The sequence below is a fragment of the Chenopodium album genome, chromosome 26, assembly GCF_948465745.1.
Source record: "Chenopodium album chromosome 26, dcCheAlbu1.1, whole genome shotgun sequence".
NCBI lineage: Eukaryota > Viridiplantae > Streptophyta > Magnoliopsida > Caryophyllales > Amaranthaceae > Chenopodium > Chenopodium album.
In genome coordinates, this window is record NC_137859.1 from 10174026 (window position 1) to 10201756 (window position 27731).

General features: G+C 34.7%; 5 protein-coding genes across 5 annotated transcripts; 3 read left to right on the top strand and 2 right to left on the bottom strand.

Annotated features, from left to right (window-relative positions):
• The first annotated feature begins 1171 nt into the window (after positions 1 to 1171).
• Positions 1172 to 4745, top strand: LOC145617372 (protein SULFUR DEFICIENCY-INDUCED 1-like). Its single transcript, XM_081672063.1, has 4 exons — positions 1172 to 1464; positions 3037 to 3249; positions 3627 to 3782; positions 4135 to 4745. The coding sequence occupies exons 1-4, from the start codon at positions 1363 to 1365 to the stop codon at positions 4540 to 4542; spliced, it is 879 nt and encodes a 292-aa protein (XP_081528189.1). The 5' UTR covers positions 1172 to 1362; the 3' UTR covers positions 4543 to 4745.
• Positions 4746 to 5575: 830 nt separating this feature from the next.
• Positions 5576 to 10544, top strand: LOC145616392 (pantoate--beta-alanine ligase-like). The gene is made up of 5 exons (XM_081671102.1): positions 5576 to 5868; positions 7714 to 8452; positions 9632 to 9745; positions 9829 to 9960; positions 10082 to 10544. The coding sequence occupies exons 2-5, from the start codon at positions 7880 to 7882 to the stop codon at positions 10196 to 10198; spliced, it is 936 nt and encodes a 311-aa protein (XP_081527228.1). The 5' UTR covers positions 5576 to 5868; positions 7714 to 7879; the 3' UTR covers positions 10199 to 10544.
• An 86-nt stretch (positions 10545 to 10630) lies between these two features.
• On the bottom strand, positions 10631 to 15211 carry LOC145616393 (vesicle-associated membrane protein 722-like). Its single transcript, XM_081671103.1, has 5 exons — positions 14822 to 15211; positions 11764 to 11905; positions 11564 to 11684; positions 11333 to 11395; positions 10631 to 10972 (listed from the first exon to the last, which is right to left on the bottom strand). The coding sequence occupies exons 1-5, from the start codon at positions 15009 to 15011 to the stop codon at positions 10820 to 10822; spliced, it is 669 nt and encodes a 222-aa protein (XP_081527229.1). The 5' UTR covers positions 15012 to 15211; the 3' UTR covers positions 10631 to 10819.
• Positions 15212 to 17391: 2180 nt separating this feature from the next.
• Positions 17392 to 20384, top strand: LOC145617481 (uncharacterized). The gene is made up of 3 exons (XM_081672184.1): positions 17392 to 17741; positions 19509 to 19663; positions 19972 to 20384. Exons 1-3 carry the CDS (start codon positions 17522 to 17524, stop codon positions 20233 to 20235), a joined length of 639 nt encoding a protein of 212 aa, XP_081528310.1. The 5' UTR covers positions 17392 to 17521; the 3' UTR covers positions 20236 to 20384.
• A 518-nt stretch (positions 20385 to 20902) lies between these two features.
• Positions 20903 to 27495, bottom strand: LOC145617230 (glucuronokinase 1-like). Its single transcript, XM_081671921.1, has 6 exons — positions 27172 to 27495; positions 24861 to 25010; positions 24525 to 24713; positions 24325 to 24441; positions 22211 to 22371; positions 20903 to 21453 (listed from the first exon to the last, which is right to left on the bottom strand). The coding sequence occupies exons 1-6, from the start codon at positions 27370 to 27372 to the stop codon at positions 21207 to 21209; spliced, it is 1065 nt and encodes a 354-aa protein (XP_081528047.1). The 5' UTR covers positions 27373 to 27495; the 3' UTR covers positions 20903 to 21206.
• Positions 27496 to 27731: the final 236 nt, after the last annotated feature.

Consider the following 27731-nt stretch of genomic DNA (forward strand, 5'->3'; position numbering starts at 1 on the left):
CTCGAAGTGTGGAGTTAATAAAATTAAATTTATATATAGTGCATTTTTCAGCTAATTTTTTGTTAGGCATATGACTAATTTTTTTTTTCAACTAATTTTCACTTATGAAGCATATTAATTTATTTAAATAATGCTTTACTTATTTGAACTCATCTTAACTTAGTTTAATTTACTAAACTAATTTTATTTGGAATTCCAAAACTTTCCATTATACATCTAGTGATATTGTACACCAAACCATTGCACTCTCTTTGTCCCTCAAAGTTAATTTGCTCTCTTTCTCAATAATGGGTTGTCCTTTTAAGTTTGCTTCATAATATAAGGGATTCGACATTATTGTCACATATGCTGCTTCCTATAATCCTATATTAATCCTATCCCACCATTTTTCTCTTTCATCAACTCCTCGCCTCCATCCAACTTGAACTTAAAAAAGTGACCAATCCAAAGGCAATCTAAAAGAGTGTACTTTTGAGTTTGAACTAATCATTAAAATACTCCTTACCTGCAGTATGTAGCTACAAATTATATACTTTCTCCGTTTTTATTACTTGCAACACATCATTTTGACACGCACTTTAAAAAAGATATTAAACTAGGTAAACGGATAAATTAATTGATAAAATTTTATAACTGATAAGGACAAAGTGATAATAAGTTGCTACTGTATAAATTTTATAGCTTATATCGTTTGTTTACTTAATCTAGTTACTTCCTTAATCAATATGCTAAAATATTTTGTTACAAATTTTTTTTAGTAACTTTAAAAATTGATGTGGCAAAGCGACCTATAAAACCATCTTGTGTCTTTCATTCAAGATGCTTTAAAAAAATAATTTTAGAGTAGCATAGTTTTAGACACGGATACATTCTAGTTCGGGATTTTTTTTTTTTAAAAAAGAGGCGTATAAACGAATGACAAGTGCGGATGCACGACGACGCAGCAAACTCCTTTTAGAAGGGGGGGAGTTGACTCACCTTTGTTGATTATAATACCTTTGTTGATTATAATAATTAAAGCTATTAGAAAATACCAAACTATATGATTCATAAACTCCTAGTAGCCTACTACAATCACAATCCAACAAATAAAATCATGAACATAGTTACAATTTCCGTCCAAATTCATTTCAACCTTTCGCATTTATAAAGTGTCCACTTTTTTTTCTTTCTTTCTCACCATTTTCTCTCTCCTCTATATCTCATTTTTCCCACCATCCTCTTTCTCCTATTTTCCCCAAACATTCCATTACACAAATTTAGCACTAAGAAAACAGTCAAACAATATTATACCAAAAAAAAAAAAAAAAAAAAAAATTGTTAATTTTATTTTATGAGTATTATTATTATCAATTAATAAAAATGGAGAAAAAGAGTAGCAGTTCAGGAGAGAAAGACTCGCTTCATGCTCTTTACAAAGTTCCTTCTGGTGATGGCCCTTATGTTCGTGCCAAACATGCCCAGGTAACTCATTTTTTTGGTTAAATGTAAATATACTTTATTCCCATCTATATTTCTTCGATGCGTGTAGACTTCGTAGAGAGTCGTACATAATAATATAGACGAGATTTGATGTCATGTATTTAATACTCGTACGAGTTAACTAAGGTAACTAATAAGTTACTCCGTAGTTGACATTCACTTTTTCGCTTATTACTTTTTTTTTTCCCTTCTTATTGTAGTTATTATTAGTTGTTACATAATTGTAAGCGATTTGGATATACTTGTTTTAGAACCTGAATTTGATGATCCGTTAGACTGTTACATACTCCCTCCGTCCTTAATACAAAGCCACTTTCTAGCATTTATTACTCATAATCATATAATAAAGAGAAAGAGACTTTTAATTTAAAGATGGAAGGAATACAATATAATTTTGTTATTAATGGTGAGACCTAATTAATATGCATTGTATCATCAAAGTTTGTATTTTTTTTTTTTTCATTTTTTTGAATAACTCTTGGCTTAATTAGTTCATCTAGTTTGTGATATACACTAGTAATAATTATTTTGCGCATTTGTTAATGGTTGAATATTTGGATCGATAAGATCATCTAATATTAAACTCTATGATTAATTGTATTAGATGTTTGATTGTTTCAAATGACAGAACAATAAATAGTCAAATGTAGATGTCAAGTTGGTAAAATTTTGGTGCCTGTACAATTCTTCTAAGAATAAAAAATTCCGTCTACATTATAGCCCTTATATAACATCTTATTGGGTGAACTTTTAATAAACTTAATCATGCCATTTTAAGCCTCTCTTAGGGTCTGTTCACATTTACTGAACTGAAACTGATTGGAGCTGAACTGAACTGAACTTCACTGATTGGAACTGAACTGAACTGAACTAAGCTGAAATGAATATTTTATGAGAGAGGGAAATTAAGAGCTGAACTGAACTGATTGGAGTTGAACTGAACTGAACTGAAATTAAGTAAATATGAACAGGCTCTTAATCGATAATTTTTAAATACTTGTATAACAAAGAAAGCTCTAGGATTGTTTTTATTTGTTTATGGGGGTTAGACAATTGAGTAATAATAGGTCATTGTTACTTTATCTGATCTACTCTTCTTATCAATCCCAATCTCAAATGAATTTTGATTTTGAAAATTAATTAAATCATTAAGATTATAAAAAAGTAAAAAATAAAAAATAAAAATAAAAACAAAAACCTAATGTACTAGTAATTGTTCTCTAATTTTTAAACTATATAGAGGATTTTTTTGATTAATGAAGTACTTCATATAATTTTTATTGAGTATGAGACATCAATAATCAGGAGACCCTTATCACGAGAGAAACTCCTAATATAGCGTTGTGTTACTTGTGTATTGTGTAAAGTATGTAATTTTACATGTCCATTCAAAAAAAAAAAAAAAAATGTAATTCTACATGTCTAGTAAAGAATAAGTATGTAATTCTACATGTTGTATGAAAAAATACATACAAATTATTTAACTCAAATTTTCAGCAAAAAATAATTAAATTGGTGTATGTATTTATATATCTTTTTTTTGGGTATGATCAGTTGGTGCAAAAGGACCCAGAAGCAGCCATAGTATTATTTTGGAAGGCTATAAATGCAGGGGATAGAGTGGATAGTGCACTAAAAGATATGGCTGTGGTTATGAAACAACTTGATAGAACTGAAGAGGCCATTGAAGCTATTAAGTCTTTTAGAGGCCTTTGCTCTAGAAATGCTCAAGAATCCCTTGACAACGTTCTCATCGATTTGTATAAGGTACCATGAACTCTTCACTTCTTGTGATTTGTAACATACATTTCTTCTAGTTAATCGATTTTATGCTTGTGTGTATGTTTCACGGGTACTTAGTAAAAAAGTTATTGCTTCTTGTGTGAGACTCTTTTTGTGTATGTTCAAAGGTTGGAGCTACATTTCGTAATTTGGGTTTTGGCCTGGTTGTTGATAACAATCTATATCCTTATCGCGAATCAAACACTTAACAAAAAAACATGATGACTATAACACACAAAGTTTCATTGAAAATGAAAGGCTAGGTTTTTTTTTAATGACTTTTTCTTTGTTTGAATGTTTTTTGTTTCAACATTGTGTGCTAAGACCTTCTAGTTGGTTTGATTGTTGTTGTGTTTGAGCAGAAATGTGGGAAAGTAGATGAGCAAATTGAGCTCCTAAGACAGAAACTAAGGATGATATACCAAGGCGAAGCATTCAATGGAAAACCAACTAAGACAGCAAGATCTCATGGCAAGAAATTTCAAGTTTCAATCAAACAAGAAACATCTAGAATACTGGTATGAATTTCATCCTCTTGTTTAAAAGTCTAATGAATTAGTAGCAATTTTTTCCTAATAATTTTTCGGTAGGCTACAATTGGTATATCTTAGAAAAAAAATTTAGAGGAACTCTGAAAGAAAATTTGTTTATTTTTAGAGAGTACTCAACAGTCAACACCACTAGTACACTACAATTTCATATTTTCATAGCAAACATTTTTGTGTATTTTTGTAGCAGAATGCACGAAATAATCAAATTTGGTTCATGTTAGCCAATCACACTTATGAGATTAAGGCTTTGATTGATTGATTTGTAGCAAAATGGATTCACATTTAACAAATTTCTCCATCACTTCTTTTAATACCACAGGGGAACTTGGGCTGGGCCTACATGCAGAAGACAAACTATATGGCAGCAGAAGTGGTTTATAGAAAGGCCCAAATGATTGACCCGGATGCCAATAAGGCCTGCAACTTGGGCTTTTGTCTAATAAAGCAAGCCCGATACGATGAGGCCCGTACGGTGCTCGAGGAAGTATTGCAGGCCAAGGTTCCGGGCTCGGAGGATATCCGATCAAGGAACCGGGCCGAGGAATTGTTGTTGGATTTGGAGTCACGACAACCGCCTTCGTTGTTGTCTAGCATTGTTAGCCTTCATTTGGAGGATGAGTTTGTTCATGGACTTGAGGAATTTGAATCAAAATGGAGCCCAATGAAACCTAGAAGACTTCCCATATTTGAGGAAATTTCCAACTTTAAAGATCAATTAGCTTGCTAGATATATATACATAAAAAATTTCTTTTTTGAATTTTGTGTTTAGAGATGTTTATATAAAATTTGCAAGTATGGTGTTAATAGGGTTAAATAGAAAATGTATGGTTGAAATACTTAAAGTTGTTTGTACTTTGTCAATAGCAGTGATGTTTGAGAAGCTCGAAACGAGCTAAAAGAATAAAAGTCATTTTCGCTTTTGAACATAATTATATTGACAAAAACTAAACCAACCTGGATGATACTTCTCAACACGAGAATGAATTTTTGAAGGCAATTAGTATCATTGCCAAGGCAAATTTAGTTTAATAATATTACTTTGAAAGAGAAATGATTGGAATAATTATGTTTTTAAGTCGAAATGAACTTGCCAAATCAAATAGGTGAATTAAGAGTGAGGTTAGAGTTGAATACTTGAATTTAACATTTAAAGTAACAAACAAACAGTCCTAAATTTGCATTCGATTATCTATCACTCTAATTACACCTTGTTCAATGTTTTATACTACTTTGAGAGTTTGTCACGTGGTAACATATTTGGTATGTTAAAGAGATTCCAAAGCATTCTTTAAAATAATGATGTTCTAAAACATAGAATTTGTGTTCACATACAGTTGGGTGTACCTTGATAGTTGTACACTAAAGAGGCAAAGCTTACATAGAAAATAAAGCTTGATGCAATGCAATATTGCATCTTCCATCATTGAGTTGAAAACCAACAAATAACCAAGGTCTTTCATTGATTGACCGCCGACTCGTTATTGGCTAATTAGTTGTAAATGTATTGATTGCTTAAAACTTTAATTTTACTTAATCATTTTTAGGTGAATTGTGGTTTAGTGATTGCAACTTTTTAATTGACCAATTATTAATTTTCACTTAAAAAATCGAGGAAGGAAAAATTAAAAAGAATAGTGTCATGACTCTCACCGGCATTCTTATTTTAATCCCAACTAATGTTTAATCGTAACCAAAATTGTAACCGGATACAAAAATGGGCAATTCTGTATTTCTATTCTAATATTCTTGATTAACATTGAATTGTTATAATCGTAACTTCGTAAGATTAGAAGTTTAGAACTTGTATCATCTTTACTGTTGCTGGAGAAGTTATTGTCTTTCTGAAATCATACAAGTTTACCCTTAAAACCCCGTAAATTTACTCCTCTCTACTTCTCCTTCTCTGTCTTCCAATTTTGCTGAATTTGATTGAAATCATTTTGAAACTGGTTCAAATTCCAACTTTTTACTGGCTTGAATCTGAAATTGAGCCTGATTATCAATCAACCAACGGATTTGGAGTTTGATTTTGACCAAAATTTCCAAACTTTGGTGAGTTTCATCATACTACAATTATCGATTCTTCTTGAATTCTGATTCTTTGAATTTCAGTCATCTACTTAATTATAAATTCTTGAGCTTGAATTTCTTAATTTGACCAAGTAATTAGCTGAAATTTGCTTCTTCTAATCTTGTTCTTACCCAATTCAGTTCTTTGAAAATGGTGATTTTGTTGTTCTTTTCTTGGCTTGTAATTTAGTGGGGGGTTTGTTGATTTGAAGATTTTGGTGGACTAAAATTGGGGCTAAAAGAATAGAATAATTTATTTGATTTCATTTGATATTGATATGAATACCAAAAATAAAAACTATTTAGTTTTGTGTTTGTATTTATATGGAGCTTGTAATTTGGTTAGTGTTGGATTGTTGGATTTGATTGATAGGAGTAAATGATAGGGAGTAATTTGCATGGTTGTGTTGGGTCTTGGGCCCTCTTGGCTAAGCTGGTTGCCTGGTTAGGAGGGTTCAATTGTGGGGTCAACGACCGGGTGGGTCCGAAACCAATATGAAGTTAACACGTCGCCCTTATTACTTGTCCAACAAGTTAACCTTAAGAGTGAAAGGTTATTCAATTTTGAGAAGGTGAGAGTTATAGTTGAGATGATAGTTGGGATTAAAATGAGAAGGCGAGTTATAGCTGGGATAATTGTTGTTAATTTTTAGGTTGGAATTTGTGTGATTATGTTTATGATTTGATAAGCTTTTGTTTGCTTTATAGCTATCTGCAATTAGCTATACATAGTCTATTTATTATTTATGGGATTTTGGTAAGTTGCAAAATATTTCTTGTTGCATCAGTGACTCTGCACTGTGAGTTATTATAGAGCCTTGGCGTTACATTTATTTAATAAGAATAAGTTATAATGATATGAGTAAAATGAGTGGCAAATGGCAATGTTTATATGATATATGAACAATTTTTTGGTTGTCAATTTTTCACGGAGTTACTCAGTTCAATAGATTGCTATGGTATCAACTGAATTATTATCATTGTTGCATGATGACATGACTTAAGAGAATTAGATTTACAAATGTGTTGGTTTTAGGCCTTTCAGCTATCCTCTTTAGATGATCAGTATCCATGTAAGCTTCCTTACTTTTGAGATTAGTATTGAGATGTAGTTGAATAGTTTGCTCCCTTGTTCCCTAACTTAGTGCTAGCTATGACCTCATTATGTTAAAAATTGATACTCTGTGTAATGTGTCTATTTTGGTTCCATCCCAGGCTTCAATGCTGTCCGAGATTCCTCTTTTCTTGATTTGATTGAATTTGAGTTTGGCTATCAGCATTTTACTTAATATTGCGAAATTCTCTCTGCCTTTTTGTTTGGCATTTCGAAAAATACTAGTAGTAGCTTTTGCTTTCTATTATGCTTTACCCCTTTGTCTTGCCATATCTGCAACATTATCTGTCTATTAACTTACTCAATTCAGTCAGATTTTTCAGTAAGATATAGTTTGAAGTCTGAGGCGTCGCTTCACTGTTAGCTAGGTTCAGGTCTTTCCCCCCTCTCAATAGTCATCTGTTCTTTTGAGGTAAACAAGATTCTATGTCTTGATGTGATAGACCGGGGGATATTGGAGAGTAAAGGTGGAAGAAGTGGGGTAACCCTGGAAAAGAGGTCGGCTGACCTCCTATCTTTCTTCTGAAATTTACTTTTGCAAAAGAGAGACTTGTATTATCTTTGCTGATAATATAGGTGTCTTATTAGTTATGTCTTTATCATGCAATGAATGTGAGAATGTAATTCACAATTTGTGAGAGATTGCATTGCTTTTTAATTTTTTTTTCTTTTACTCACAAATATTCTACTTATCCTATTCTTTAAATTCACAGGAGGAACATTTATTTCCTGATTCATACTAGTATCTGATACTACAGTGACACTAGAATCGGGAATACTGCTTTTTCTACAGCAGCGTTGAAATACCTAAATTAAACTGTGCCAAAGACCTCAAAATTCAGACCCCTGGCCTCCCTTGATTGCAACTATTCCTTCACAATGGCTGCTCGAGAAGCAGAGATTATCACAAGCAAAGACAAAATGAGAAACTGGTCAAGAGCAATGAGAGCCCAAGGCAAAACCATAGGGCTAGTACCCACAATGGGTTACCTTCACAAAGGACATCTCTCTCTAGTCAATGAAGCCCATCAACACGCCGATCTCATTGTAGTCTCCATCTATGTAAACCCAGGTCAATTCTCTACCTCTGAGGATCTTTCCACCTACCCGTCTGACTTTCATGGTGATATACAGAAGCTAATGTCTGTTCCCGGGGGAGTTGATGTTGTTTTCAATCCTTATGACTTGTATGATTATGGTAGAGGGAGGGATAGCAAAGGTACGGAAAAGTGTGAGAATGTAGGGGTGGTTTCTTGCTTGGAGGAAAGGGGAGCCGGGCATGAAACTTGGATTAGGGTCGAGAAATTGGAGAAAGGCTTGTGTGGGAAGAGTAGACCTGTTTTTTTTAAAGGAGTGGCTACAGTTGTTAGTAAATTATTCAATATTGTGGAGCCAGATGTTGCTATCTTTGGGAAGAAGGATTATCAACAGTGGCGACTTATTTGTAGAATGGTGAGCCAATTTCATTTTGTAAGCTTTACAATGCGTTTTTGTCTGTGAATCGTTTTCTAATCAGGTGAGGCTGTAGATATATTTTGACTTCAGGCAACTTGTGGTGTTGTTGGTGGAATCTTGATGATTGCATTATTTACTGAGTTGATTTTCCCTTATAATGGCCTGTCGTAGATGATGATGATGAATGGTCCTGCTAGTAAATGATTATTTGTTTCCTGAGAATTGTGCTCCTGTGATGAAAGTTTAGTTGAGTTTTTAACAGGTGAGATTGAATGTGCTAAGCTTAGCTTGGGAATGGATGATTGGCTTCTAGTATTGAAGCCTTTAACTATTTCAATCAATTTATATTCTATATGGTTTTAGTGCTTACTAGATTATAAGTTACCACTTCACGTGATTTATTAGGATGAAAAATAATAAAGATGACATAATTCTAAATCCAGCAATGTTTATTGTATAAGGACAGGCATCCACAGAAACTTGAGTGACTGCTCTCAAATGACTGTCACTTTATATTATGTAGGAGACTTCTTTGAGGCATTTAGTATATATATGGTTATAAAGAGTGAACTATCTGATTTAGTACTTATGTGTGCTATCAGGGATTTCGTATTTAGCCCTCATAAAACCAAATGCCAAATCATCATTTTCATTAGGATGATTTACAATTCTGAAGCTGTAAATCTGGTGACCTATTTCATGAAAGATCTATTAGCTGTTACTCTAATATCTCAGGAAGACTAATTTGGTCTCTAAGAAGTTAGTGACTGACGGACTGACGGTGGCCTTTATTCAAAATCTGTTGGATATTTAGCCTGTTTCTCTTGTCTGTTGCCAAACAAGATCCTAATATGAATTGCTTCCTCAATATATAGCTGCTTGTATATTTTTAGTCTTTATAAAGTAATCACATGTTATCTGTGTAAAATCTCTTTGTTCTTTATTTGATTAATATTTTTTAATTATCTGATAACGGACCAATGGCCATTTAATTTGATGTGTCTGAAAATTCAGGAGCAGCAAATCATCCTTGTATACTGTTTCTGACAAATGATGATTTATCCACATCTTCCAATAGCATGATTTTTTGTGAAAAGTCTTTGGTGGAATATGCAACATGATTGTTTGCTGATGGTTTCTAAATTAGCTCCCTTGATCACCAACTAATTGATACAGGTACGAGATCTAGATTTTGCTGTCCAAATAATTGGATCAGATATTACACGTGAAGATGATGGTTTAGCAATGAGTTCCCGTAATGTGTACCTTTCCCCCGAGGAAAGGCAAAAGGTGGTTTCAGTTATCTACTTCATGTACATGTTCCTTCTTTGACTGATCTCAGTTAGTGACGCCTACCATTTTTGCATGCCCAGGCATTGTCTATTAATAGGTCTCTGTCAAAAGCCAAACATGCTGCAGAAAATGGGCAAATTAGTTGCAAAAGCCTTCAAAATTCAATAATCCTTGCGATAGAGGAAGCCGGTGGAAATGTAGACTATGCTGAGGTAAAACAATTTTCTGCACTACCTTTTTACAACACTTACCTATATAATATAGCTTTAAACCTTTTATACAATGAAAATTGGATTTACTATGATGCAATTTGTTCGGTTCTATTGGAAGCAGATAGTGGATCAAGAGACCTTAGAAGTAGTTGAAGAGATAAAGGCCCCTGTTGTGATTTGTGTTGCTGCCTGTTTTGGGAAGACCAGGTTGATTGACAATATGGAGATTACCATCTAAAGAGCAAAATTCTGCTTGCGAAATCGACAGATTTTTCTTTTCATCTTGTAACATGCCCCTGTTGTGATTTGAGATGCTGCCTGTTTTAGGAAGACCAGATTGACTGCCAAAATGGAGATCACTGCCTAAAGAGCAAAATTTTGAAGTTCTGCTTGCGAAAGCAAAGATTTTTCTTTGTATTGAATCATGAACCATTTCATCTTGTAGCATGTATGAAAAGTTTTTGTATTTTAGTTCTAACCAATAATTCATTTTCAGGCTAGTCATAAATTTTGGACCATCTGTTTGGTTTCTTTTCATCGCTTTATCAATAAAATTTGGTGGTAATGTCCTATTAAGTAATGCACATATTGTTTTGGGACTGTGCATCATAGATTGCAGTCTATATTTCTATGTATACCATGTTGTTCTAATGCAAAATATCAACGATAATACAAAGCAATCTAAATTTCAAATTAAGATCAGCCAAAATAGGCAGAAAGCATCTCTAGGACCAAGTTTGGATATTATCCTACTATTGTCAAAAGGATTTCGGTACACAACTGTACAAAACTGTCTGAAAATCCATCATACAATATAGATGACGAAACTCTGACTTGTATATAAGCCTATAGATCTGGTTTACTTATGGGTGCACTTGAAGCCACCACAAACGGACAAGATTACGATGAGAATCAATGCCACAACAATAGCTAAAACTATCAGCTTTATCTTCATGTTCTCCCACCACATCTTTCTCCTTATTTTTGTACCCTGGGTCCTGAAATCTTGTGCCTGCACCCAAATAGCAACTCCTTATACATATCATTCGTATTGTTACATCCATAGTTATGTGTACACCAACGCAAATAAAAATAGACAATTTACATAAAAAAACGACGAAACAAGCGCTTTCATTTATACGTACACACTATGCTAAAATTCTTGAAAGAGGCAAGTAAATCAAGGAAAGATTAGTAACTATGAAACTATATTTAAGTATACACTATTTTCCCGTGAATCAATAAGTTCAATCTTCTGCTATGGAAAATCAATTATTTCAATGTAAAGAATTGAATGGCAAGGTAATTGTCTAAATGAGATCACTTGTCAGGATATAATCATGTAACGATGTAAGTACTGTAATATACTGACCTGAGAACGAAGGTTCTCTGTTTTGTCCACCAAGAGCTCGATTTTTTCACCTCTGTCAAGAACCTAAAACCAGAATGTCCTTAGCAATCATATCTTCGATATATATACCTCTAAACATATACAAATACCTCGTTAAATGAATAATTGCTTCATCCCTAGGGCACAAAGGGAGGAGCAAAGCCAACCATCAATGGTATGTAGTATTAAAGAATACCATGACATGCTCTATACCTTCTCAATATTTTCCATCATTACTCCTTTAACTTCTGACACCTGAGCTTTCACTTTTGCAAGCTTGTTAATCTCTTCTGGGTGATCCACACAGTACTGCATCTGCTCCTTCAACTTAGGCCTAAAAACAAGCCATAAAATAAAAAATACGTCCAAAACAAAAGGGACATTTCTCAAAACAAGAAAAACAAAACAATTACCCGAATTCTTTGTTTAGGCCTTTGGCAGCAACCGTTGCAGCTTTCCCCCCACCATATTTCTTAGAAAATTCATCCTTGACTTTCTCAAGAAAAGCAATTGGAATCTGCCTACCCGCAGACTCAACTGCAACAACACAGTAAGCTGCACCACAAAAAGAACATAGCAAGTCAACAAAAGATTAACCAGTAGCCATACCAGAAAGCAACCAACAACAGGTCAAGCAGAGATGAGCTAACTAATCATCGTATCAAGCAAATTATCTGTACAAGAAGCAGATGTTATTCTGAAGGACACTACCCCCCCTACCCACAAAAAAATAAAAAATAAATCAAATTGAGGCCCCATATAAACTTCAAAACTTCAGGAATCAGGATAACAGAAATCACAGGGCAGATTGCTCAATATCAACGGCACCAGAACATAGAGCAGTTATAACAATCTGATAAAATCCGTCCAAACATGATGGGATTGAAAAAACCAAGAAATAAGTCAAAAGTGAGCCAAAACCTAAAGATGAACCATTCACGTACAAAGCCTCACCGTAATTAATTTAAATAAGATTTTGGTTCATCAACACAGCCACAACATAATATTTCCAACATAGCAATAGACGCAGATGAGATTTAGGAAGTAAACAAAACATGATTAGATGAACATTTAAGTGCTATTCTACCACCATAATTTGGGATGCCCTGCACCACCGTATTTTAAAAGCCACTGCCAATTCCAACCGGCATTGACATCTGTGGCTAGCTACAAGACTTGGAATAGCAAATTGGCATGAATATTAAGTGGTAAAAACCTATAATTAATCGATACAAAACAGACATTTTAGTGCCATTCTACCACCATAAATTAGAACGCACTGAACCACTATATTTAAAACTTTAAAAGCCACTCCCAACTCCAATAAGCATCAACATATGTGGCTAGCCACAGGACTTGGATTAGCATGTTCTGCAATGTATCCCTACAGATTCACCTTAAGCCAACTTCACTAATTCACTTGTGTGACTTATTTATAGCATTTGATCAATATCAATTCAGTTGACACGAAATATAAGACACAAATCAAAATAAGCGTGTAATTCCTGTATTCATTAGACTTAGAACCTATCCACCTTATTTTATTTCAATAACCTTCCCCCTTTCTTGTGAGGGTGAATCCATGAATCTTCATTAATAGTAAGACATTTATCCACAAACAACTGCTCCTCACTGGTCCTACCATTTACTAATTTTCAAGAGTCCATACCAATTTACACAGCACCCTAAGGTGGTTCACCCTAACTGTTGGCTGTCTCACTTAAGTTCTGGAATCTCAGGTGAAGGAAACATAGTCTATCACTTATTTCAGGGCACCAAAAGTAGTACACAAACAAAGTTGAGAGATAAGGAAAATAATCTTTGTAACAGAACCTTCATCACTATACTTTACAAGTTACGGAGAAACACATAAATTCACAGATTTCACACTAAAACAACTTATATCAGGCAAAGCAAACATAGCCTATCTCTTAATTCAGGGCACCACACATAGTTCGCAGATAGAGTTGAGAGATAAGGAAAAGAATCTCTGTAACAGCGCCTTCAACCCTTTAAGGAAATTTTTTTTTTTAGGGACAAGAGTTTAAAATGTTCTCCTACTCTTTTAAGAACTTTACAAGAAATAAAAACCAAAAAAATCCATATGACTCTGTAATTTTTTTTTGAAAGTTGGTGATCAAAACTTAAAATATACAGGGTAAGCTAAGACCACAAACTCAAAGTCAACTGATTTTACTAAAACAAATGGCCTCTCAATTTATGTCAAGAATTTCATTTGTACAACTAAATTATATATACAATCCAGCCACATGTCAATGTCCAAAATACAATTTTCGTTACAAAATATCAGAATTAAAATTCCAATTAATTCAACAAGAAACCAACATAAGTTGGATCAGCAAATTATCAAAAACAAAATAGTACTCTATGCTATATATCTCTATTATTATACTTCTCTTTGGCTTCACACAAACTTAAGGCCATCGAAAAAAGAAATAAAATCCAAATTTTCGTAAGCCACCAAAATAAAATATCACCATCACCACACAAAATAAAAAATGCAATCAATCTGACAATACCCATCATCCAATTACAGAAAACATACAAAAATAAATTGACTATCATTACTCAAATTGTCTCATTTATGCCATAAGGTCACAATCGTAAAATAACCATTTTGTAACCAATAGTATGTATTTTCATAGCTGACATTATAATAATATAATACACACACCATAAACAACAAGCTAACTAATTGTTTTTTAAAAAAATTAACAACGAAGAAATCAAATCTACATCATTAAATAACAGATACATTCGTCATTCTTCATAGCAAACAAACAAAAAATATACCACATGAATAACATAATAAAAAACAGGTTTCCTTATACGTAGCCCTATAAACCTAAAAGCTAAGTAACCACCCCATATAAATCAGTTGCAAAACTCGTAACAAAATCACGTGTCAACTAGTGTTATCATCTTCCGATTTTATACGTACCCCTATAAGCAAACTAAAACAATCAAATACATTTCCTAACACGGTAAGATGATATCACCACGTAAATCACATGTCGATCAAACTAAAACAATTAAATACATTTCCTAAGACGATACTACCACCACGTATTAATCAAATTCAATAACCATAACAAAATCATGTATCGATCAAACTAAAACAATTAAATACATTTCCTAAGACGATATCACCACCACGTATTAATCAAATACGGAACACATAACAAAATCACATGTCGATCAAACCAAAACAATTAATACAGAACCCATAACAAAATCACGTGTTGATCAAACTAAAACAATAAAATACATTTCCTAAGACGATATCACCACACCATGTATTAATCAAGAACAGAACCCATAACAAAATCACGTGTCGATCAATGTTATCAACATCCGATTTAATCATCATAAACACAAAAGGGTACATAAAAAAAAATGACAGAAAATTTTTTTAAAAAATTAATTGTGAAAAAGGGTGATGAAATATACTGAATCCATTGTCGACGAGATAATTGAAAGTATGACCATCACAATTGTAGGTAAATTTGCTGCTTGAAGAGGGTAATTTCTGAAGGCATTGAGTTGCAACCGATGTAAAATTCCCAGTAAATTCTGTAAATTCAGCCAAAATTACCGTGCCTCGCGCAACAAAACTATAGATCAAAGATTGTTGCCCCATTTTTTATTAATTTTTTTTCGAAATTCACCGCCAAAAATTACTCAGAATTTTGCATTAGAGAGAATTTTTTATTTTTTAATTTTTGCAGAGAATTTAAGGAAGAAGAAAGCGTGAGGTTGAGTGAAAAGGATATTTATGATGAATGAATGGGAATTTTGTTTGTGTTTTTGGTTTGTTTAGAGAGAGAAAGAGGCGTTACCGGTTTTTATTCTTTTTGTATTTTTGGAATGTTTTTTTTTTTTTTTTTTGATGTGTCAACATTTGGGATCATTGTTGCCTAAATTGAATTTGAAATGGAAATGGAGTTTATAAATGGTATAAGTAGCCTTAATAAAGATTAAGTATACAAACGCGTAATTTAATTTAGTGAGCCAAGACTCGAGAGTTGATCATGTGTTGGGCCAAAAATGAAAAAATAAAAAATGGGTTGTGCTCAAGTTTGGGTCAAAAAGTATGGCAAACGGCAAGGTCAACGGACCATTTTATGAGATAATAGGTGAAATTGAAGTCATCGGTTGATAAAATCCCTTATCATCGACAACTTCAATTTCACCTCGTATTTCTCTCTCTTCTTTCCACCGCCATGTCTATCGGATTGTTAATTGTACAAGCTCTAATTATTGATCGTGACCTTCTTTGGAACACGATTTTTGTGTTTGTCGAGGTTGGTGTTTGTGGACGAGGTTGGGTTGTATTTCAAAATTTTGTGGCCAAGTGGATGTTTTTGTGGTGGGATGGCGATTGGAGTAGGGCGGTTTCGTGGTGGGGGTTGATGACGGGAGTAGGCTAGCTGAGGTAGGTTGTGGTTGGGTTAGTTTTTGTGGTTGGCCTGGATGAGTGAAGCGATTCTGGTGGTCAGTCGGTGGTGGGAAGGGAGTGAGTGGCTATCTGGTGGTGGGGGTGGTGGGTTTTTTTTAATTTATAAATCAATTTAATTATTAAATAGTTAAGTGAGAGTTAGAGGATAATTAGAAGTAATTAGAGGTTAGTGAGAAGAATTAGAGGTATTTCGACAAAAAAAAAAAAAAAGGTGTGTTTGAGTTTTCATTTACAATAAAACTTTCAAAAGGTTTTTTTTTTTTTTTTCATGATGATTTTAAGAGGGCTTTTTTTTTTTTTTTTTTTCTTTTTTCTTTTTAACAAATTTTTCTTAATTTAAATATGGGAAATTTTAGAAAATAACACCTGAAAAAAACACAAATTTTGATTATAACACCACAACAAAAAAAACTTTTATTATAACACCACAAAAAAATCAAAAATTTTGGTTTCACCACCACATACTAACGCCATCCAAAAAACCGTTAGTGGGCCCCACATAGTATACGTGTCAGTTATATATTGGGTTAATTAAAAAAAACAAAAATAAAAAAAATAAAAAACCCTAAAATCCTAATCCAGCCACCGTATGCACCACTGGCGTCGGTTCCTCCCACCCACCGCCTCTGTTGGTTCCCCTCCCCCCCCCCCCCCCACCGATCACCCACGACCGACGCACCACCCTAACCCTTAAACACCGTACCCACCTCAGCCTCAGCCCCGATTTAATTCGATTTTTGGGTTAGGGTTCAGGTGAGCTGAGGGCAGTTTTAGGGTTGGTGTGGGTTGGGTTTCGAAGACAATTTTGGGTAGGGGAGAGAATTTCGGCGACAATGATGGTGTGGGAGAGGATTTCGGCGATGTGGGTGGTATTTGGGTTGAGTGGGAGAGGATTTTGGCGGCGACGGGGGTGGTTTTTGGGTTGGTGTGGGAGGCTTTCGGCGACGTGGGTGGTTTTCGAGGGGGGGGAGGCAAAATTCGACAGTGTGGGAAGGATTTCGGCGACGTGGGTGGTTTTGGTGGGGGAGATGGGTGCCGGCGACCTGGGTTACGGTGTTGGTGGCTGAGGCAAGGCGGCGCCGGTGGTGGGGCTAGCTGGGTTAGGGACTTTCTTTTTTTTTCAATTATTTTTTTTTTTCATTCAATTCATTATTTTTAAACCTATAGGCTATTGACACGTGTCAAATTATGGCCCCACTAACGGATTCCATCCAAGAATCCGTTAAGTGGTGGTGAAACCAAAATTTTTGGTTTTTTTGTGGTGTTATAATAAAAGTTTTTTTTGTTGTGGTGTTATAATCAAAATTTGTGTTTTTTTTAGGTGTTATTTTCTAAAATTTCCTTAAATATGTAGTAAGTGTATTTCAAGTATTATGACTTTTCCATTTAATAATTATTGCAAGTATTGTTAAACAACGAAGGAGGTCTTTCAATATTCAAAATCATACACCGTATTAACTAACCCATACATAGTACTCGTAAATCTTACTTACTACCATATAATTGCTACATTACTGCCTTTACAGTGTGTACACTTGTAGGGGTTAAATATATTAAACTGTTGCAATTAATCCAAAACCGAGTGATTAATTTGAATACACGTACTACTAGATTTTGTTGATAGAACCATAAAATTTGTAGAAGTTGAGCTTAAACCCAGAAACTCCCTCCAAGAGACTGGGATTCCTAAAATGATGAACTGCGGGGTTTCATCTTCACTTTCCTCGCAATCTTCTTGTTCATCATTCTATTCCCTTGTTCAAAATCGTAAATTTTGCTCAAATTCCCAATTTTCTTCTCTTTTGATTCATAATTACCGACACATTCATCTTCCTAATTGTCCACACCTTTCTCTCTCCTCTCGTTCTCAATCTCCAAAACCCATTTTCTGCAGCAATTCCCCTGGTTCTGGTTAGTTTTTCACTCTTTTTTGTACTTATTTTTGTGTTCATGATGTTTCACTGAGATGGGATTGTGCTTTGATTTGTTAAATTTAACGAAATGGGGTTTAGTTATTCTTTGTAATGAATTGTGCTTGATTTCTCTGCTGAATTTGACGAGTTGGGTTTGAGTTATTTTTTGAATTTAATTGTGCTTTTCTGTTGAAATTGTTGGGGTTGAGTTATTCATCAACTTGATTCGTGCTTTGATTTTGTTTTTCTTTAATTTCTGCTGAAATTGATGATTTGGGGTTGAATAATTTATTGAAATTAATTGTGCTTTGATTTTGTTTTTCTTTAATTTCTGCTGAAATTGATGAATTGGGGTTGAATTATTCATTGAATTAATTGTGCTTTTATTTTATTTTTTTCTGCTGGAATTGATGGATTGGAGTTAAATTATTCATTGAAAATTGCACTTTATTGGAGTTTTCATGACTAGTTTCGGTGAATATATTCGCAACTTTATTGTTATTTGAATCAAGTATGAATTGCTGAAATCTACGAGTAATTGCACTCCTAAGTAGCTAGAATAGTACAGTACAAGTACTTTGATTTGACAACCTTTTTCGAGTAATGCAATAGTGTAAGTTGTTTGCATCTTTAATGTACGATTGTACGCAACTACGCACTAATTGAACCCGGTGTTGGCATTTCATGTATGAACGAACTATGAAATTTATTGAAAGGTTCAATGCTTCAATCATCCGTCGGGATCTGATTTAGTTAGCAAGTCATTTACACAAGACATTTTTGGGAGAATATATCAAGTTCCGAAGCTCGAGTTTTTGAGGAGTAAAGAGTTTCACTCTTACATAGAAAGATTGGTTTTTATTGACTTTGTATGTTGCTTGTATGGATATTTTTTAGGCGACCCCAATCCTACGTAGCTTATATTCTATTGTATGATTTGTGAAGTTTGTTTGACTAGTTCTTATTTATGAGCTCTAATGGTATATAAGAAGTTAGATTCTCATAATTGTACAGCCATGCTAATGCAACAATATATATATATATATATATATATGTAATAGTTAAGTCATTGGAGAAGAGAGCATAAGCCTGGATTGCTTCCTTTGTGTTTGTGGGAACTTAATCTGTGGAGGTGTGGAAAGCTTCAGCTGAAGATAATAAGATAATTCGTTGTTCATAGACAAATTTTCCGGAGTATATTGTTGTTGCTTGACTGCAAAGCACAATTTACTGCAGTCGATGGAGTTATGGGTCTTAAACGGCAATGATACAGGTGCAATTTGCAAAAAATTGATTGGCAATTGAAACATTTTTTTTCTTTTCCAAATTGTATCATCGACCTAGGCTATGATATACTTCGTACTATGCTAGGGGAAGCTGCTTAAACTTACACATGTGCTGTTAGTTGTCCAGTTTACCTGTTTTACATTTGTAAATTACTAAACATGTTATTGTATTCAATTTCCATGCTTTGTAGCTTTGTGAGGGTGGGCTTACTTTGCATGGATTTTGGGTTACTCCTAGATTTTCTTTTGACTGGTTCTGATTAACATGCAAGTGACTTGTATTGACATCTCAAGGCCACAGACAGTCTAAAGTTTTATAGTTCAACACATGTATTGTGAGTGTAAAAGTTTAAATCAGATATGAAAGATGTTAAATGTAATTTAGACGTGGCATCATGCTTATACTTCATATTTGTTAGTCGTATTTTACTGTCCTGCCTTATCAATCTATTTGATCCCTGAGGTAATAAATTGTGCAGGTGAAAGTGACAGCAAAACTGTCCTTGATGCATTTTTCCTGGGAAAAGCTCTTGGTGAAGCACTAACTGAAAGAATTGAATCTACTGTTGGCGAGATTCTGAGCACCGTCGGCAGGTTGCAAGCTGAGCAACAAAAACAAGTTCAGGAATTTCAGGTGAGGACTACATAAAAGTTATGGACTGAACAGCCAGTTTCTTCCATGTCTGTGTATGTAAGTTATGCTCGCATGTTGCATCTGTGGAGCTTTGTATTGAATTCCTCATGTAGATTACCTACAGAAACCCTTTGAACCCCCTCCTTTGAAAAAAAAAGAGGAAAGATAAAGAAAACCTCCAGGGCATTGGTTTGGAGGGTTGGATGTCTGTGTGCAAAGAATCAGTTTAACCAAATCTTTTGCTGTACTCGACTAGTCAGTACACATAAAAGAGCTCAATCCCGTGACACTTTTAGTTTCCATTGTAGGAGGATGTGTTCGAAAGAGCCAAAAGAGCTAAGGAAAAAGCAGCTCGTGAAGCCCTGGAAGAGCAAGGACGACTTCTCCCAAACTCTAACACAAAAAATTCAGCAGAAAGAAATGTTGCTAGTTCGAGTGCTACAGCTTCACGCATTGACCCCGTGAATCCAAATATGCCAATACGTGTGGTTAATCCATATGGCTCTACATCAAATGGAGATGAAAATAGCAATGTTTCAGATTCTGTATCTAGTATACCAATAGATGATTGATGCTTGCCTAGAGAAATATGTTAGAAAGATGCACTAGTTTTCTTGGAATGTTCAACAGAAGAGTATAAAGATGTTTGATTTGATCACCTTGTTAAATGGATTCTTAAGAACTTGTGATGATACAAAGTATATGTTAATGTTACTTGTTACAGTACTTCGTACTTCATATATGGTTTTGCAGAATTATTCAATAAGGCCACGAGCAGCTAGTATGTTCATCAGTCCATTTGAGAGTTGAGCTAGGGTTCCATTTCTTTAGATATATGCTAAAGTTGCAAACTTACCAAAACCAATGGAAATAGAAAAGAGGGAAACAACAAACTAGATATTCAGCTGCTTAATATAGGGATACACTGATACAGACACTTAAGACATGTTTACATTTACTGAGCTAAACTGAACTGAGCGGAGCTGAATTGAACTGAAATAAATATTTTTGAGACAAGGAAATTAGGAACTGAACTGAACTGAAATTAAGCTGAAGTGAACAGACCCTTATTCATTATTAGATTGATATTGTAAATTGCAAATTCTTGATTAAGATGGATTTTCATTAAACTGTGAAATATTGCATTAAAATAGATTATTCTTTATATTGCATAAAATTAAGTTTATATCTCCTACGTATATGACTATTTTCATTACAAAATTATGATACACCCAACATTCATTTATTTTTTTTTTAATTAATTTTTTTCTCCTGCGTCTTGGCAAACATGTTTGCAATTTTAATATAGACATAAATCATTAGCATTCTTCCCAGAAAAAAAAAATATATAATAAAAAAAAAAATAGCATTCTTAAATTAAATTTGTAAAAAGACCTAATTAATTTTGTCCAAAACAAGAACCTTCTCTAAGTATATGTTAACTAAGGCTAGAAAATTATGTAGACGCATGCCTGTAAAAACTAAAGGAAGAATATGATGAAGGAATGTGTTCTTGGGAGTACAGTTTTAAAGGTAAGCTGTATCATGTAGAATGCGATCTTCCAAAATCTAGGTCATTCAAATTTGGTGCGGCAACTTGAACAGGCTGCATGCTAAAACCAGCCTTCTGACAGGCCTCCTGTAGAAGCTCAACTTGATGTGGTCCACCGTGGCAAAATGCAACCACAGCCCCTCCACTTCCGGTAAATTTTGATGCAGCACCTACCTCCCGTGCTACCTCCACCATCTTTATATTAATAGCCCCAAGAGCATCATCTCCAAACATACTTCTGCAAAAATAGCAATACATGCAATTGATGTTACATACAATAGCATAAGATTTCCATGGTATTTTAACATGACCCCTTAGGACAGTGATAAAAAGTTACTCAGACTCTTCATTTCACCACAACTACCCATATTGTATCCATGATATTCTGACTTGAGTATAGATACTAAGATACTTCAACTTGTGCCAAAATCAAGCAATATTTTCACAAAATAGGAGAAAAGGACACTTGGACACGTATCCATGTTTGAGTTGGTGAGTAACAATTCTTCTCTTAATGTAGCTCAGAAGTTAAAAACAACATTAAAATACTGTAGAATAATAAGATTTTCATATAGTTTATCGTTCCACAATATTCCCTATGGTGAATTGGGAATGCTAAACATAGTGCAAAAACAGTTGCTATGCAATTGTTTCTTCCCTTAAGAGATCATCAATTCGGATGATACAAATCACTGTAATAACTGCTTAATCATCAAATCAAGATATAAGAATTCGATAACTTAAATATATGCAAGGTGATGACGTCTGTCACTAAAACTTTTCACAATAATATCTAACAGATATCTACGTGGTATCAGATTATTTGCATGCTCAATGAAATACAATCCATTTTTTTCAAGAATAGCAACAGCATTTGGTAGACTTTGATATTGCTTTTGAGCTGATTATGTACAAACGACTTAGTGCACAAGTATCTTTTTAATGATTATGCAATGCATGTGGCAAATATAACAAATTTAATGCATGCACTTTACCTGCGGAGGTCAAAATTATGATTCATTAGAGATGCCAGTTTTTCATAGTCTTTCTCCAGTAATGCTTGTCTTCCCTCCACAGCCAAATTTGCAACCTCATTCATTGTTGATCTTATATATTCATCACCTTCTAGCCATCTTTTTCTAACAGTACTATGCACCTATTCAATACATAAAACCAAAGAAATTTCTGAAGTACCATTTTATATATAAAGAAGGCTGCTTCTAGGCAATCTAAGAAAAATGGTTGGGAGGTTTTTTCAGAGGGTGTCAGGTCTACAACCAACTTCATGCATTGCACACATGTATTAGCAAGATCCCAAGCTATACAATGAACTAGATCACAAGTAAAACAAGACTGCTAGAATCTCAAATCATTTCAACAGCCTGCTTAGTAGGTGGTAGTCATAAATGGTAATAATGATATTAAATTATAGATATTTGTGTAGGAAATGATTCATGCCCATGTCTATGATGATGCACACCCCAAATACTACCTCCGTTTCATAAAATCTGCAACAAAGGGCCTTGCACAATTCCCAAGGCAAAATTTCTTAAGCAAAGATTAGTAAACAAAAGGGCATGTGATTAATTGGATGAGAGAGAAAATAACCCCACCACAACCACCCAAAACCCAACCAGCCAACTTACACCACCACCAACACCACCACACCACCAACACCACAACCAGACAACCAAACCCCCAAATCGCAACCCCATCACCACCACCCAAAATCGCACGAAGCCCCACCACCACCACCCAAAATCGCAGATCCCCCAATCGCAGACCCCCAAATCGCAACCAAATCGCACGACCACCAAATCGCCCTCAAATCGCACGACCACGACTTTGAAAAGGGTGAAAAGGGAGGCGAACTGGAGTTGGAGAAATCGGCGACTGTCACGAGTACGAGGGGCGCGCGGCAATCGAGGGTAATTGACACCCGACCTACCTCACCACCACCATCAAATTGAAACCCGACCTCACCACCATCAAGAATCGAAACCCCATCTCGCCACCATGAAATGCGCCCACAACCACGAGAGAAGAGAGGAGAAAGAAAAGATAGTGCGGATCTGCAAGGCGGTGGTGGTGCGGTGGATCTGCGTGGTGGTGGTGCAGTGAGAGAAGAGAGAGAAAGAGGATAAGGATGGTGCTGGTGGTGGTTGAGAAGGAGGAGAGAGAAAAATTGGTGGTGTTGATGGTGGATATGGTTGTGAGGGAGGAGAGAGGATGTGGGTTAGGATTTTAATTAGAGATAAATTAATTTGGGTTAAAGAGTTAATATGTTGTTTATTAAAGTTAAGTAAAATTTAGTAAGGGTATGGTGGTAATTTTATACAAAAAAATTTACTAAAAGAGGTAACTTTTGGTTTGTTGCACATAATGTGTAGTTTCCGTTTTGGGAAATTGTTGCAGATTTTATGAAACGGAGGTAGTATCTCTTTTTAATCAGAAATTCCATTGCCACTTTAAACAGGGTACTGGGTGGTAATGGAAATCTATAAGCAAAAACAAGTTTATAACATTTTGTCGAATGGTTTTCTCAATGACAATACAGTAAAAGTTAGAGGACAACATGAGGAGGACAATATATTCTTGAGTACCAAATGAAAAATCTAAAAGTACAAGGATACCATTTTGAATTTTCTTACTTAAAGAATAACCAATCATCCCATATTATCCTACAGATTAGGAAGAAGAAGAAAGACATTTACTCCATAAATTACTTGCTACATCGCCTACATGTACCACTTTTGGATTCTTGCTACAACCTTTTCAGGCAAGCTTTTTTCCCTCTACTTTTTCTATAAAGGCCCCACACGACTACACCAACTCACATACTTGTTTTTCTATACTTTTCTGATTCTTTGAAACCGTGTAAAAAGCATTTGTAGCAAGTAAATAGAGACAGAGGGATTATGAATAACCAAAAAGTTTCTATTTGTCAAAAGTATGATGTATAGATTTCCATTACTTGTTCAGAGGTCCTGGTGTCGTTATCACAGTTTGCATCAACGGCATTAAAAAAGAGGATGCACGAGGATGTTATACAAGACAAGAGCTGGAGATGACAATGAACATTAGACATAGATGAATATAATCTGCTGACCTTTCCTGAGTCACTTGGATTTTCAGCATAGATGAGGTAGAGAGGAGGAAGCAGACTGATATCCATTGGTGTATAAATACCATGTCCCAGTTTATCCATGTGATTTTTGCTGAAGTCCTAGTAAAAAGGAGTCCACCTCAGGAAAACAAAGATATAAAATCAGTTTAAATGAAAGTTCTGCCAAATGCGTCAATCTTTACCATAAAAACAAGTCCCCCATAAACTTGTGCCACCCGATCTTGGAGACCAGCCACAATGCCAAGCTCCTTTTCAGCATCCAAGATAAGATTAGGTCTCTCCTCTACCTTAACCAGGTGCCTTACTTGGTAAAAGTCAAGCATACAATTCAGGGCAGCACATACAATGGCACTGGAACCTGAAAGTCCTGTCTAAAAGTCCAAAAAAATTAAAAATTAATAATAAATGAAATTTAGTTGCATACTGCAGTAGATTGAACTAGACTTCATGAACCAACCAAGAAACACATAACATACATAATTTACATATCCAAAAAATTTAAAAGAGAGATAATTCACCTGTCGAGGAATATTTGTATCATACGATAGGGTAAAGTTCCTCTCATGAAGATCAATGTTATGTTTCTTGCAGTATTTGTAAAATATTTTGCAGATGGCCATAAGCAAACGCACTCCTCCATAGAAACCCTCATTCTCTAAACGATGCACCTGCAGACAGATTTATAAATCTTTTCTAAGCTAAGACAAAGCATAACTATAAGATGGTAATCATAGCATAAATTTCAAAAAAAAAAGATAGATTTCCCCCCACTTTATGTACTTACACTAATTTTGAGCAAGCAGTTCATCAGTCCTTGTATGAAACTAATTTTATATAATTGTAAACATGGTGATTGTCTAATTGACTCTCTAAAAGAAGGGGCATTTGGAAACTATTAACAAGATATCAAGTGCCTCTACTGTGCTATTTGCAGCTTGGAAGGCCCTTTAAAAAGAGACTTACAGCTCCAATATGAGCCTCAAAGATGCAACCAAACCAATCCATAATTCCAACTCATGACTATCTCAAATAAATATAGTCTATTGTCAATATTATCATAATGAAATATATAAGCAGCTTTAGCAATTTTGAACTCTGTGAACAATGGGGATCATAAAAAAGACCCACTAAATGCAATCACATATGCAAGGAAAAAGAAATATAAATAGTGAAATAGAACGAGACCAAAGAAAGTTTTACTAGTTTAGTAACATAAACTAGGAGGAAGAAACAAATAAAAGGTATCTATCTGTTCAATACTTAGAAGCTAAATTCATTACAAACATTTTCTGCAATTTGATGAAAGAGGAACAAAATCCCTCTACCTATAACTTGTAAGTACCACAATAGCCAATTGAAAAGAAGTAATCTAAAACATATTCTTCAACAGATCAAGAATTGGACCAGCAGACTTCTGCCTTCCAGGTGCCAAGGTCATTCCTACATAAATGGCCATCGGCCCTCAAAAAGTTACAGGGAGAATCTGGAATGGCTCCAATTTATATGTTGCTCCAGGTTGGAAACTTTTTACTAATGATCAAATACATGACCAATTGACTATGGTCCTAATGAATGCTACGAGTAGAAGCAACTACATAAAAATTAGGACTACAAATAGATTAAGAGAATAAAAGATATCCAGCCTCAAAGTTAGACTAAAAAACCTAAAAATGTTAATAGGAGCCCATTGTCTCCTTGGAATCTTGGCTATCAAAAATAATAAGGGAAGTCTCTAGAGGCAACCTTATTCAAGCAACAAAATGCATTGGATTAACAGAATGGAAGCATTCTATAAACTAAGTTTGCACTGATTGTGATTTACTAGGCTTATTTAGCACTACAAATGATCTTAGGTATTGCTCACTAACATTTTACATGGAAAATGTAGTATAGCTTTCTTAATATGTCAGTCATCGTAAATTTTCACTACAGAGAAACAAGCACAACTGTATAGCAGCAACTCAGTTCTGAATACACTTTTGCTAGAAAGAACTAGACTAGCTTATGACAGAACCATTGACTTTGAACTTTAAGCAATCCAGCACTTGCTCACAATCAAGTAGCTACTAGTGTAGAGAAACACAAGTGACTCCTGAGACATGGGCACTGGATAACGATTAAGGAAACTGCGAAGATTAGTGATATTGAGAAGATCGTCAGTGATAATAAAACAGAATCTGGCCCGGAACATATCCTCAGACCAGAGCTAAGCCCCCTCAAAGCATCAAATATACCATTAGTCACCACTACCAATACTATACATCCATAGATAAGAACAACTTCATATATTGATCCAATGTAGAAAAACTACACAATGTACCTTCATCACTGGCTTCTACTAATCCAATCCAATCATTTAAAGGTACATCCTATTTGTCCCTAACATATTTCATTATCAATGGCTTCTAATAACCCAATTCCAGCATTTGAGGCTACATCCTACTTGTCCGGTTGTCCCCAACATATTTCATCTAGTAAACACAGCTTCTAAACAACAGAATTTTAGCACAATGCACTAATAATCCATTAACTCCCAATTTCAATACAAACCATAAAGGTGATCCTATTAACAAACAGAGCTCGAGTCTAGTCGGGTCGGGTCATTAAATCATGTTGGGTAAGTGTATCCATGTGAATTGAATTGGGGTTCAAATCGGTTCAATTTCGAGTCGGGTTAATTTCAACATCTCTAATAACTATCCAGATTGTGAATAAACATACATCAATTCATCAATGACTAAACATAAACCCCAGAAAAATCATCAAACAACAAATAAAAACCACATAAATTGAGATAACTAAATTGTACCCAGAAAGAGAGAAAGAGACCATATGATGAAGAGATTGAAACTGAACAAGATCATGATAATGGTGGGGTTTAACAACAAGATGATCAGAAGGCTCCAAATTAACAGAAGCCCAGAAATTGGTGATACTAATGGAGATGGTATTGCCGTAATACACATCACTTGGGTTTCCCAGCAGCCCAATTCTGGCGTAAGCCTTGTGGGAGATGCTTTGATCAGTCATCTTCTTGATGGCTTTTCTCTGCTTCTTTCAATGGCGGATCCTTTTTGATGTGTTTGAAATGTTGAGTTGTTGAATGTTGACAATGATCCTGAATTAAAGCAAAGGAGTTTTGATATGTTTCGGTGGATTTTGATAGTGACAGTGATGCGGGAGCTAAACTTGGATATGGATGAAGCTTTTACTGTAGAGGGAGCCCCCATTGTTTATCTAATGACATTTTCGTAAATATATCAACAAATCATCCCAGTCAGCATGGCATTTTCGTAAATAAGTGAACAACTTTTATTAATATGCGGGTCCCACAAATGTTGACTTATTTACGAAAATGTCATGCTGACTGGGATTTTTTGTTGATTTAT

Coding starts and splice junctions, on each gene's coding strand:
- LOC145617481 (XM_081672184.1), top strand. CDS start 17,522: ATGATGAACTGCGGGGTTTCATCTTCACTTTCCTCGCAATCTTCTTGT. Junction 17,742..19,508: donor CAGCAATTCCCCTGGTTCTG/GTTAGTTTTTCA, acceptor TAAATTGTGCAG/GTGAAAGTGACAGCAAAACT. Junction 19,664..19,971: donor AACAAGTTCAGGAATTTCAG/GTGAGGACTACA, acceptor TTTCCATTGTAG/GAGGATGTGTTCGAAAGAGC.
- LOC145616392 (XM_081671102.1), top strand. CDS start 7,880: ATGGCTGCTCGAGAAGCAGAGATTATCACAAGCAAAGACAAAATGAGA. Junction 8,453..9,631: donor GGCGACTTATTTGTAGAATG/GTGAGCCAATTT, acceptor TAATTGATACAG/GTACGAGATCTAGATTTTGC. Junction 9,961..10,081: donor GAAATGTAGACTATGCTGAG/GTAAAACAATTT, acceptor TATTGGAAGCAG/ATAGTGGATCAAGAGACCTT.
- LOC145616393 (XM_081671103.1), bottom strand. CDS start 15,011: ATGGGGCAACAATCTTTGATCTATAGTTTTGTTGCGCGAGGCACGGTA. Junction 11,685..11,763: donor GGCCTAAACAAAGAATTCGG/GTAATTGTTTTG, acceptor GCTTGTTTTTAG/GCCTAAGTTGAAGGAGCAGA. Junction 11,396..11,563: donor TGATGGAAAATATTGAGAAG/GTATAGAGCATG, acceptor TTCTGGTTTTAG/GTTCTTGACAGAGGTGAAAA.
- LOC145617372 (XM_081672063.1), top strand. CDS start 1,363: ATGGAGAAAAAGAGTAGCAGTTCAGGAGAGAAAGACTCGCTTCATGCT. Junction 1,465..3,036: donor TTCGTGCCAAACATGCCCAG/GTAACTCATTTT, acceptor GGGTATGATCAG/TTGGTGCAAAAGGACCCAGA. Junction 3,783..4,134: donor AAGAAACATCTAGAATACTG/GTATGAATTTCA, acceptor TTAATACCACAG/GGGAACTTGGGCTGGGCCTA.
- LOC145617230 (XM_081671921.1), bottom strand. CDS start 27,372: ATGACTGATCAAAGCATCTCCCACAAGGCTTACGCCAGAATTGGGCTG. Junction 24,714..24,860: donor ATACAAATATTCCTCGACAG/GTGAATTATCTC, acceptor TTGGACTTTTAG/ACAGGACTTTCAGGTTCCAG. Junction 21,454..22,210: donor CATAATTTTGACCTCCGCAG/GTAAAGTGCATG, acceptor CTATTTTTGCAG/AAGTATGTTTGGAGATGATG.